Here is a 13,814-nt window from a genome sequence, read left to right on the forward strand (position 1 = left end):
GTTTTTAAAATTAGGGTGCCCAATTGAACTAGTGTAGTTATGGAAAAGTATGATTGGCTCCACATGTATATTATTTGTGTATCCTGCTTCGAAAACTAGGAGCAGCCAGACATATCGCTTGAGAAGAAAACCCCACACCACCTAGCAAAATTGCTTTGCACATTGTTAAAACATCTAAAACATCTACAGGGGGTAAACCACAGAGAGGCAACAATACGGATTAAATGTGAACTTAAAAAAGCTAAAAGCAACAGCCAGTGTTGACACCAAATATTCATGCAACATCACCCCCGAAGAGATCTCAGCAGCAATAAAGGACACAAAACCAGGTAAAGCCCCTGTCTCAGATGACATCCTCCCAGAGTTTCTTATCAAGTCTGGCAAATATACAAAAATATGGCTAGCAAAGTTCTTCACATCACTACTGCAGACAGGAAACATACCCCAAGAACTTAAACATGCCAAGTTAATTGCCCCTTAAAGCCACATATACTGGGAAGTCTTCTGAAAAACTACCAGCCCATAGTACTGCTTAGCATGGTGTACAAAATTCTGGAACGAGTTCTACTTAACAAGATCAGTCAGGCGATACTCACGGCCATCCCAGAGGAACAGGCCAGCTTTCGTCCCAACCAAAGCTGTGAAGATCAAGTCCTGGCCCTTACATACTGAAGTGGGATTCCAAAAGAAATTAAAAACATCTGTGGCCTTCATTGAGTTTTCAGCAGCCTATGATACCATCTGGAGACAAGGCCTACTCTATAAACTGCTGAAAATAATTCACTGTCAAAAAGTGACAAACCTTATTGGTAACAGAGGATTCCAAGTCATCATGGGAAACAGTCAGCAGCCTGATATTCCTTCAAAATGGCTTACCGCAAGGCTCAGTATTAGACCCACTGCTTTTCAGCCTATACATTGCTGACATGCCGGAAACAGCTTGTAGGAAATTTGGCTACACTGTTGACAGGGCCATTGCAACAAGGCACAACAACTTTGATTCAATGGAAGAAACCCTGACATCTTATCTGTCTGTCCTGGGAGCATACTTCCGTAAATGGAGGCTTAGGCCTAATGCCTCGAAGAAAGAAGTAACTTGCTTCCATTTCAATAACAGAGAAGCCGACAGAGCTCTGGAAGTATACTTCGACAAACACATGCCTCAACCACAATAAGGAGACAAAGTATCTAGGGGTCACGTTAGACAGAACCTTGTCATTTAAATCACACCTTACAAAAGCAGCTGCCAAGGTGAGAACAAGAAACAGCCTCATCCATAAACTCTGCAGAACCACCTGGAGATCAATGGCAACAACTCTGAGGATGTCTGTGCTGAGCCTGGTACACTCTGTGGTGGAGTACTGTGCACCAGTGTGGCTAAACAGTAGCCATGTGAACAAAATTGATGTTGAACTTAACAATACCATGCACATTATTTCAGGAGCCGTTAGGTCTACACCTAACATATGGCTACCTGTCCTGAGTCATATACCACCTCCAAAAATATGACGAGTAGCAGCCTTGGTCAGGGAATACGAGATTGAGAAAAACCCTGAACTACCAGTACACATCAATATACGTGATCTGAGTATCAAGAGGCTTCATTTAAGACATCCTTCTCTTGCTCTCAAGAGCCTCACTGGGGCTGACATCAACTCTTGGAGAAGAGAATGGCTCCAAAATGCCCTAACAACTTGCCACCTAATGCCTTGCACTACTGAGGCAGTTCCTGGGTTGGATCAGCCCCACAAGATCTGGACAACTCTGAACCAACTAAGAACTGGGCAAGGAAGATGTGCTGACTTACTCTTCAAATGGGGACTGCTGTTTTCACCAGCATGTGACTGCAGTGTGCCTAAGCAGACCATCCAACACGTCAGAATTGAATGCAGTGCCACAGTGTTCAGTGGGGACATTGAAGAATTCCTCATAGCATCCCAAAAACCCATTGAATATATACAAGGACTAGATGTTTGTCTGTGAATATATGTAATGCAGAATAATGTGATCCAATACTGAAATGTACTTAAATACCATACGCTAAATAAATAAATATGTATATTGAAGAAAAGCTCTGTATTATCTTCAGTATGTCTACAAGTACTATTGTGGCAAGTGCAATAGTCAATGACCAAGAAGTTGAACATTATAGTGTATGTTATATCTTTGATTATCTTTTGTATCTTGTTGTTATTACAGTCTATCTGTGAAAATGTACCTGTATTGTGCTCTTTTGTTGGGAAGTAAATTGTAGAAAATAAAGAATAATTCATTAAAGTGCATGCTGTGTACACTTGTCACCTATAGTGATGGCCTCCAGTGTGATCTGTCGTGGAATTCCTTTTTTATTCTGAGCCATAGTTACACTCCCAACATTATGATGATGCCATCTGTCACCTTTGAGATGGAAGATCAAGAATTGCCAGCAACTGGTTCTTCCCTGGAGTCTCTTACTGTTCCTGAATTACATACTGCCTCTTCCAGTGGTGCCTTGAGACAGAGTAATGTAATGCTACTGCTTTTTTGGCCTAAGAGGCCACAATTATAGTTGGCACAGTGTGTACCATTTTCCAACTGCACAACCTTACTTCAGATGTGGAACAACTCGAATTGTCATTTTGCAGCAGGACTTAACATTATTGAGCAAGTGGAGGATATTCTGCTTCATTGTTATTTTGCACTGCTCAGAGAAACTGTTTATTAGCATTTCCTTGTGTCTCCAGAATCCAGTTTGCAAAAGATTATGGGCAGTTATTTTGGTGCCAGTGAATCCCCATCCCGGCTACTATGCTTTCTTGTTGCTTTGACATGTCCGGAACTGCTTTTGGAACAGTCAGTGAAATTATTTTGGTTACATCACCTCCCATGGGCTGCTCGCAGTGTTTTGTCTGCATTTCCTGACCTAATTGTGGATGATATGGCTTTAAAGGCAGATGCTGTAGCATTTACATATGATGAAACAGTTAATTCATGCGCAGTGATTGATGAAGTTATGGACCCCAGCCTTGAACCACACACATCTGGTGCACCAAGCTATGTTTTGGTTGGTGGGCACTTGACCAAACAACTGTCAGACACCTATGGAATGAATCCTCAGTGAACTAGCAAGACTCAACACCAAGCTGGCAGATGGCAGCCCAAGGAGCATATAGCACACCAATGAGTGGCCCCACCATGCAAATTCAAATGGTGCTGGTTCCATAGATGCTTGAGTAACAATGCTAAATGATATTCACAACCATGTGGGTCCCAAATGACAACAGTGGATGCATATAGGTACACATGTCCCTTCTATAACCAGTAAGTGCCTACTTGAAATGCACAATGGCACAGTTTCTGCCTAAATGTGAATCTTCACCATTATTGGTCTTGGATAAGACATCTAATATGGAATTTTTGGTCAACACAGGTTAGGAGACAAGTGTTGTTTTGTGGGATGTGAAAGACAAGCCTGTGTTTTCTGGGGTCCTTATACTAACAGGTGCAAATCAATCTTCAATTCAGACATGTGTCTGGGGATATGTGAAATTGAATCTGCAGGATGGTTTCTCACATTTGTGGCATTTCTCAGTGCCCAAAGTGCCTGGCCCCATACTGTGTGCCAATTTTCTTAAATATTTTTCATTATCTATGGACCTCCATAATCATCTTCTTGTGCAGTCTCCAGTTGTAGCCACATTCCCTTCTGCATCAAACACTAGATGCCATTCCACTGGATCAGAAGGCATGGAGATTTCTGCATCTCCCACATCGTGACAACTCCTGCTCATGCTGTGCATGTCTCGTTGCAGAGTGCACGTGAGTGTGTCACGCAAGAAGACTGTTATGTCTTCAGCATGACTATACAGAGTGGGCTTCACTTCAACAACCACGCACTTTACTACAGCAGGAAATTCCTCATCTCAATGAACTATTCCTCAAAGAAGATGAATCATAAGAGGCCTAATTGACAACAATGATATAGTCAAGCAGCGGATTGCTGACATGGTGATGGGTCAGTATGAGGCTCAGGTAGAACCATGAAGTTTAATGACAGCACTCACTGGTGCTGCCCAACCAGCCAATGACATTGCACAGCAGTTGCTTCAAAAATTCCCTGCAATTATGAATCTGGGATCACCATTGAGCCACGGCAATATTCCACCATACACCACTTTCACACGATGCCAAGACAGTCTGTCACTTTCCACCCACACATAAATTCTACCTCTGCCTCCAGAAAAGTTAAGGGTGGCTAAAGCCACTTTACAAGCAATGCTAACAGACAGAACAGTGTCTCACTCCACCAGTGCGTGGGACTACCTCCGGATAAGTTAAGGGTGGCTACAGCCACTTCTGAAGCAATGCCACCAGATGGAACAGTATCTTGCTGTACCAGTGCATGGGCCACCACCTTGCAAATGGTTCTCAAAAAGGATAACTCTTGGCATTTATGCTGTGACTGTAAGAGCCTGAATTCCAGCACTATGCCAGACCAGTACCCGATACTGAATGAGTTGTTTTCACAAGCAGTTTAGAAGGTGCCTCCGTGTTCAGTGTCATAGACTATGCTAAGGATTTTGCACAAATTACAACGGCAGTCAAGTACAAAACCACTATCATGACACCTTCCAGGATATTTCAACACAATTTCGAGCCTTTTAGTCTTCATAACACCGCTCAGAGATGGCAGCATTTTATGGATGAGATTATACAGGGTTTAACCCACATTTTTTGCTATGTTAGTTTTTCCGATAATATGAGTGACCATAATTCCCATTCAAAAGCAGTTTTCTCTTGTCTTGATGCAAATGGCATCTAAATTAACAAGGACAAATGTGTACCTGCAGAGGACAAAGTACTATTCTTGGGTTACCATATATTAAGAGGTGATATTTCTCCTACTCCTCAGAGGGTCTCAGACATTTTGCAGGTGCCTCTTCCCATCACATTCAAAGAGTTACACAGGTTCGTAGATATGGTTAATTACAACCACCAACACATGCTAAAGTTTGCAGAAATTATAGAACCTATCAATTACCTGCTAAGGGCAAACACACTTACGGTGTCATAAAAGTCCCCTGGATAGGTTCAGGAGGATTTCAAGTCCATGAAACTGTCTTTAGTGAAGGCTGTCTTATTGGTCCACTCCATTTCTAGTGCACAGATGGCTCTTTTTGTTGATGCCAGCCAGCAGGCCATGGGGGCAGTACTCCAGCAATTAGTATCAGGAATGTGGCGGCCAATGGCTTTCTTTCCAAAAGATCTGTCTACACAGCAAAATAACTGGAGTGCATATGACAGAGAGATCCTTGCTACATATCTCTCCATCAAACATTTCCAACAGTACCAGGAAGATATGGAGTTCAAAATTTACACAGACCACAAACCCTTAACTTCACTTTTTCAGCGAGTGTCTGAACTGAACTCCCAACATCAAATCCATTACGCAGAATTTATTGCTCAGTACTCTACTGATATCAACCACATCTCTGGGACCAACAACAATATCATGGATTGCTTATCACACAATTGTGCATCTTTGACACGTATCGATTGGGCAGCTATCATGAAAGACCAAGATTCTGATGCATTTTTTTACAACAGTGTCTGCCCAATTCTGCATCCACTAGTCTGAAACTTGAATGGATGCCAGTACAGGGTTCCCAATTCCACCCATCATGTGGCACTACTCAGAATGTTTTGCACCCGTTTTTACATTACGTTGGTGATGCATCATCTTTGAGATTTGTACGCCTTATCACATTCTGCCATCAATGTTTCTGTTAATTTTGTGGCCTCCAAAGAGCCAGGAATGTGGAAATATTGCCAGTTTTGGGCACATAATTGCATACCATGTCAGAAAAATAAAATTAGTCAGCACACAACCTCTCCTGTGGACGTATTCATGACCACTACAGGTCATTTGGCCCACATTCATGTTGACATGGTAGGACCCCTTCCTTGCACAGAGGGGTTTTGTTATGCTGTCACCTTAATTGACAGGTTTACAAGGTGACTGGAGGCATGCCCAGTGTCCCACATTTCTGCTTGCACTGCTGCCCAAACTATCATCTCCAAATGGTTTGCTTGGTTCACTATTTCTACAGCAATTACATGTGACAGAGGGTGTCCATTTGATTTCCAATTATTTAATGAATTGCTATGTATGACAGGTTTCAACCTCCTGCAAACTATGAGCCACCATCCCTGTAGGAATGGGATGGTAGAACCTATGCACCATACTCTGAAGGGTGCCTTGGCATACCACAGTGGGGCATGGACAGACACCTTGCCTATGGTTTTTATGGGACTACATAGCATGTTCAAGGCAGATATCAGGTGTTCTTCAATGCAAGTAGTCTATGGCAAAGTAGTGAAGGTGCCCAGTGAATTTTTTGCTTCATCCTCCTTGCGTGACTGGGGGACAGACGAGTGTGGCCAATTTCTGCGTCATCTGCAGATTGCAATGCTCTTACTACGCCCTCCTCCCCCATTGCGGGACAGTTCTCAACCATCCTTTTTCCCCAAAGACCTCTTCACTTTCCCTGAGGTATGGATTATGGATGACACCATCAGGCCCCCATTGGCTCCTGTTTATTTAGGACCATTCACTGTGATTTTCTGAACACCAAGACCTTCATAGCTGATAAAAATGGAACACATTTCACAGTCTCAGTTGACCATCTGAAACCAGCATTTACCAATTTACCACAGCCCCCCCTCCCCCCCCCCCCCCCCCGCCCCATGCCCCCCTCCCTCCCAGTGTATGGATCCTCATGCCAATCCTCCTCAGCCTCTTGTGCTGGATATCCCTCCTTCTCCAGCCCCTCACACCTGTTCTGGCAGATATATCAAATTCATCTATCCTGAGGTCTAGGGCACTCCAGGTTTCCAAAGTAACCGTGTCTTGTTTGCATGAACATAGCTCTCCAAAATGGTGGGGCAGGGGGGCTAACATGACGAGTGCAATAGTCACTGACTAAGAAGTTTAACATTATATTGGGTGTTATATCTTTTGTTTGGTTGTCTTTTGTGTCTTCGTGGTACCACTGTCTAGCTGTGAAAATATGAAAATATGCCTGTGTTGTGTTCTTTTGTTGGGAAGTAAATTGTGGTAAATAAAGAAGGATTCATTAAAGTGCATACTGTGTACACTTGTCACCTATACTACCTTTCAGTTTAATTTTTAATTGGAGACAAAGATATGTTAAAAGAAAGGAGGACTTCCATTAGGTTGTTTTAACTGTAGTTTCTCATGAAGCAGCAGCACTCATAGTGTCTCTTTGAGTTCCCTAACCAGGAAGCTCCTATCACTTGAAGACACTTTGGGGCATCAGTGTAGCAGACCATTACCAGGCCATGTCCGAGTGCCAGTGACTGTTGTGAGTGACAGTGACAGTTTTCCAGTGTCCATGGAACTACAACTATTATCTGGTTTGGAGAAAGAGAGTGGGCTTCTCTTAATCTGGCTAACAGGTGCCAGTCTGGCCTGACTGGGTGGCCTGCCAAGGCGATGGTGTCTCCCACAGAATCACTGCCGTTTCCTGGAAGCTTTTTAGAACAAACTTCTGAAAGTGTCAGCATGCAACAGGACTTTACAGTTGTACTCTGAGTGTTAGCAAGAAATGGCCAATTGCAGTCTCTACTTTCTGCCCTGGAGGCTGATTGGCCGCAATGTCGGCATGTGAAAATAATGTTGTGGAACTGTGGGCAATCCCAAAATTGATTAGTTGGTCTGTAACAGTGATAGAGTGCAGGAAGGGAGTTGAGCCCTCTGGTGGAGGTGTAGTTTGGAACTTCATTGTCAGGAAGCAGTAAGGTTGCTTCTCTAGATGTGGAAAGTTCAGAAGTGCATTCCTTTTGTGCACAAGAGAAATGTCTTAATCTATTGCTGTTTTTCAAGGTGGGGGTTTGATGTTAGTGAGTGTACATGGACTGTTAACTAAACGGCATCCTAACAGAGCATGGAGCACTGGGCTAGCTGCAGACAGTGTCTGTGGACGAAGTGGACTTCACAAGGGTTATCAGGAGAGAATAAACGGTGTTTCACTTATATAGAAATTTAAAGTGTGGTGTTCTCACGTATGCCCTCATCCTCTTTGACTTTAGACTATGTTGCTATGTTGTTTACAGAGTTAGTAGAAACCTGTTGAAGATGGTGCAGAAACTGCTTGCAATGTTTGTTGTCCAACACAGTGGTCGAAATTGGTAGTCTTTTGAGAGTAAAATAATTGCTGCATGGTATGGAGTAGTGGTATAGTGGCAGTGACTAATTTAACCATGAGTTGCAAGTCTAAGTGAGGCTGGCGCAATGTATTGGGCATAATATCGTAGGTGTAGCAGGGCCTAGAAATCATCCAGGTCTACAAACAAACATTTGAGAGGAAGTATTAGGAGAAATACATTGTGTGATTTATCTTGTGCACTGGACAGTCAGAAGAGTTTTTGGACTCTTGCTTCATTTGCAACAGGACTTCACCAGACACTACAGACCCTCCGAGATGATGGATGAAGAGGCATGTTCATCAGGAGGAGGAGGAGGAGGAGGAGGAGGAGGACTACTCTCTCTCACAGTCTTTAAAAGTCAGTTCCTTTAACAGTGTTTACCATTTCATTAATTTTTTTTATGTACCTTAAAATTTAATTTCTTCTCCGACACAGGTTGTCGTCCAATGGAAATCAGCATACAGACAATACACAGTAAAACAATAACAAGACCTGATATTGCCAATGGGTCAGCTGCTTCAATAGAAGAGCCTGCTTGTATTACAAGTTGTGAAGTCAGGATGCATAAGATGACTGAAAGAGAAAGAAAATTATAACATTTTCAGGAATACTTGTGTCATATTTGTAATCTTAGTAAACACCTTGAATAAATAAGTATGTATCTTACAATATAACACAATTTCATATGCAACAATTTTTGTTGACAGTTTTGTTGGTCTTTTCAATTTGTCAATGTTAAGTATTTGTTTTCCAGTAGCTACAATATTCGATTGTTTATTTCTGGTCTCTTCATCTGAATCTGCATTTTGTTTCCCACCAGCATCCTCTTCCATTTGTAGATGCTCTCCAGTTTCTCCTGTATACCTTAGAACATAAAAAAAACAGAAAAAATAAGAAATTCTTGAATTTAATGAATCACATAACTACATAGTCATTACACAATACCTTAATGTTGTTGCCATATTATTATGAATTACAATTATTTCTGAAAATTGTTTTGTATCTGACAAGAAACTCCTGCTACATATATTATGTAATACAGATGAAATACAAACTGCTATTTAAGCTCTGTGATTTTTAACACATTTAAACAAAAATAATCACTTTTTGAAAATATAATTGGATAGATAAAAAATCTACTCACCAAGCAGTGCAGAAGAAAACACAACAGTTAAGGAAATGTGAAAGCTTTTGGAGCCAATGGCTCTTTCTCCTGGCAGAATGGTTGAATGGGAAGGAAGAGAAATGAAATAAAAGGACTGGTAAGGTTTAGGGAATGGGGAGAGTTATGGAAAACCCACTCAGAACCCTGTCTCAAAGGAGACTTACCAGACAGGTAAGAAGGAGGAGCTACTGGCTCAAAAAGCTTGCACATTTCCTCAAATTTTGTTTGTGTTTTCTTCTGTCAATACTATTGTTTAGTTTGTGTGACACGAATTTGATTACATGATTTTATTGGAACAGACTGCCATGGAATGGCTGTAATGGAAATTTCTGTTTAAAATGAGTGTGAAATAAATGTAATATAGAAGTATGTTTCCTATATCTTAAATTGACAGTTTTCCATAATTTGACACATATGACCACGGAATTTTACAGTCATGTAATCTTTTAGCACTGTCTGCAAAGCATTACACTTGTTCAAATTTATAGTCCTGTTACCACCTACTTGATGATTTCCATGTGACATTGCTTACGAAAACAAAGAATGGAAAACCCATGATATCCCTCCCCCTGACCAATCAGACTCAACCAAAGACCAATATTGAACCTTGCTTAACTCAGTTCAATCCTCTAACCAGTCGTGATCCACCCCCACTGCCTCCAAACCACCCCCTGTTAACTTTCCAGAATTTCTTATCCTCGAACCTTGCCTCATCATCATTCTACAAATCCCTCAACATGCATACTAACCTTACATCCGCAGAAAGAACTGCAGTCCACCATCTAAGAACAGATCTCGATCTTATAATCCTACCCGCAGACGAAGGCTCCACTTACCATTGTTTTCAACTGCAAGGATTACATGGCAGAAGGACTCCATCAGCTGTCAGATACTTCCACCTACAAACCATGCCGCAGTGATCCCATTCCAGCAATCCAGCAGGATCTCCAGTCGCAACTCAAATCCTTAGGCCTGTCCCAGAACCTCTCCCCAGAGTCCATCTCTCTACTTACCCCTACCACTCCCCGCACTCCCGCCTCCTACATGCTTCCTAAAGTCCATAATCACAAGCACCCAGGATGCCCCATTGTGGCCAGTTACTGTGCCCCCACTGAGACAATCTCTGCTCTCACAGACCAACACCTTAAACCTATTACCCGGAACCTATTCTCCTATATAAAAGATACGAACCGTTTCCTCAACTGACTCTCCACTCTCCACAGTTCCTTTCCATTTACCACACGGTGCCCTGCTCATCACTATTGATGCCACCTCCCTGTACACTAACATTCCTAATGCCCATGGCCTTACTGCTATCGAACACTACCATTCCAGGTGCCCTATGGATTCCAAACCAACAACCTCCTTCCTAGTCTCCATGACCAACTATATCCACACCCACAATTACTTCTCTTTTGAAGACATTACCTACAAACAAATCCGCGGTACGGCCATGGGCACCCACATGGCACCATCCAGTGCTAACTTATTAATGGGCCGTCTAGAGGAATCCTTCCTAAAAACCTGGAATCCTGAACCCCTCACCTGGTTCAAATTCATTGATGACATCTTTGCTGTCTGGATTGAAGGTGAGGACACCTTACTCACATTACTCCAGAACCTCAACAATTTCTCCCCCATTTACTTCAACCCAACAAGCCACCTATCTAGATGTTGACCTCCACCTCAGAGATGGCTACATCAGTACCCCCGTCCATATCAAACCTACTAACCATCAACAATACCTCCACTTCAGCAGCTGCAACCCATTCCATACCAAGAAGTCCTTTCCATACAGCCTAGCCGCCCATGGTCGTCGCATCTGCAGTGATGAGCAGTCCTTCTCTAAATATACTGAGGGTCTCACTGAAGACTTCACTGACCGTAATTATCCTCCCATCCTTGTACAAAAACAAATCTCCCGTGCCTTATCTTTCCAGTCTTCCACCATCTCCCAAAGTCCCACAGTCCGGCCACAGAGGAGCATTCCCCTCGTAACTCAGTACCATCTGGGACTGGAGCAACTGAATTACATTCTCTGCCAGGGTCTCAATTACCTCTCGTTGTGCCCTGAAATGAGAAATGTCCTACCCATTATCCTTCCGACCCCTCCTACCGTGGTATTCCGCTGTCCATTGAACCTACACAATATACTCGTCCATCCTTACACAACCCCTGCTCCCAATCCCTTACTTCATGGCTCATACCCCTGTAATAGACCTAGATGCAAGACCTGTCCCATACATCCTCCTACCACCACCTACTCCAGTCCGGTCACTAACATCACCTACCCCATCAAAGCCAGGGCTACCTGTAAAACCAGTCATGTGATTTACAAGCTAAGCTGCAAGCACTGTGCTGCATTCTATGTAGGCATGTGCTTTTAAAATGTCTTTTTAAAATAAGAATGAAACAATTACACATAAATAACTACTTTTAAAGGGCAGCAACAGAATCATTTTCCATGAGTTACTCTTAATTTCTCTATTATTGGGTTTTTGATGGTTGAAGGCCTCTGAATTTGGAGTCTTGTAAAGTTTTTATGTGGCCTGCAAACAATTACAGTTTTACAAATTTATGTTCTTGTTATCACCTAAATGAGAGTATTGAATAACATTACTTTTTGTTATAGTAAAGTTACTGTGGTGTAGACTTTGTCAGTAATGTTCTGTTTGGGAAACACAATCAGTTACATGTTATTTATTTTGTCTGTGGTTTATTGCTACAACAAATTCACGTTTTTTAAAGATAAAGAGTTGTTCTAGGAATCAAAGCTTCATTTTAACAGTATTCTGGCATGTAACAGCCCAAGACAAAGTCAGGAACTCATTTCTGAAAGCATGCCATTTGCTGCACACATAGGAGCCATATCACACCTGCCCAGTTGATGACCAATGAGGTTATCATAACCAAGGATGCTTTGATGTACAGCATACATAACATCTATGTGGTCACTCACACCCACTCTAGTGTATATAAATACTGGCCATCTGATCGGGCTAGGTATCAAATCAGTGAGTCATCGAGATAGTGTCTGCAGTAGGGTGGACTTCGGTCTTGAGGCCACTGCCAGTCAACTGTCATCCTGACCAGACCACCGGCTTCAGGGTTCAGGGTTCAGTCACAGCATTGATGGAATGAGGATTGAACTGAAGCCCTCCCAGCCATAAAGTCACCCGACACCCACCACTGTAACATGCTGCATGTGGCAAATCTTGCCTACCTACTTCCACCAGAGAACCTCTGCAATCCAACTAGTGGTGTTAGAAAGACTGGTGAAGACTGCAGTGGTGGTCTGACATCCATATCAACGAAGAGCAACAGTGGCAGCAGCAGTTCAGCAGTGGTTTTCTGCAGGAGGACAAGTAAATGCCAACTTTAAACTTTTGTATGGGCCTCTGTGGTTATTTATTTCCATCGTGGACAGTTGGAATTGTAAAGGAGAAAAACTCCCTCTGGGTTGTATAATAATAAATTTAATAGTACACCTCAATGACAAGTGGAATCTGTGGAAAGTTTTGATGACCAGACTAGGAAGCTGAATATTAATATTTATGAGCTAATAGATGACAACACTACCAACAAGGCTATTCTTAAAGAGGCAGAGCAGAGGGCACTAGATGCATACTTGTGGGGTTGCCAGGTGAAATTTCTCATAAAGATAGAATTTCCAAAGACCTGAAATGAAGCTATGGTGACTGGGATTTCCTTAGCAGAGATAGATGCCATGATCCTACCTAGGGAAAAGAAGTTAATCTTTAATGAAGAGATCATGTGCTATCAATGTGATCAACCTGGTCTCAATCAGTAAAACTGTAGAAAAGTTCGGTGTGGGAAGTGAAAGTGAACTGGGCACCCAGAATGGGTATGTCAGCAAATTTTTCCACAGGCACACGGAAGACGGTCATAGGTTAGAGCTCCCACCCTGGTGTTAAAGGAGAAAAGAAACAGTGTAGCCACTGTGCAGCATTCACAATAAATTTGATCACAGAATACCCATGTACTGAATCACTGGCAGACTAATATTTGACAGGCTATGTAGGAGGAAGGGTGTGTAAATTTTTACTGGATACTGGATCACAGTTATCCATAGCAAACCAGGCTATACTTAGTAAGTAGCATTGGTGGATGTAGTACTCTTTCACTCGGTTTTCCATGGATGAACTACTGAGTAGAAGACTTCCAAGACTTGTGTGGAAGGTTTCTGTTGAGGGGATAATAACTACAATGTCATATTTAGACTGGATTTCCCAAGTAAGCATCTCGCATAAGTTGATCTGGAATGGTGCATAACAGAGCTGGATGAGACATCATTGTATTTTAGTTTTATTGCTGTGTTAACTGAAATGCCACAAGGCACATGCCTACAATAAGGGAAGTCACCTGAACTGCATGCACAGTTACTTAGACTTGACTTGCAGGGTAAAATACCAAAAGGCAC

General features: G+C 42.3%; 1 protein-coding gene across 1 annotated transcript in view; it reads right to left on the bottom strand.

Annotated features, from left to right (window-relative positions):
* LOC126253046 (high affinity cationic amino acid transporter 1-like) overlaps positions 1-13,814 on the bottom strand; it is a 177,528-nt gene that overhangs the window by 29,251 nt on the left and 134,463 nt on the right. The window contains exons 11-12 of the mRNA XM_049954122.1: positions 8,876-9,072; positions 8,615-8,781 (exon numbers count right to left, since the gene is read on the bottom strand). Coding sequence (XP_049810079.1) covers positions 8,615-8,781; positions 8,876-9,072 — 364 coding nt within the window. The remainder of the gene's footprint in view (positions 1-8,614; positions 8,782-8,875; positions 9,073-13,814) is intronic.

Source organism: Schistocerca nitens, chromosome 4 (assembly GCF_023898315.1).
Source record: "Schistocerca nitens isolate TAMUIC-IGC-003100 chromosome 4, iqSchNite1.1, whole genome shotgun sequence".
Lineage (NCBI taxonomy): Eukaryota > Metazoa > Arthropoda > Insecta > Orthoptera > Acrididae > Schistocerca > Schistocerca nitens.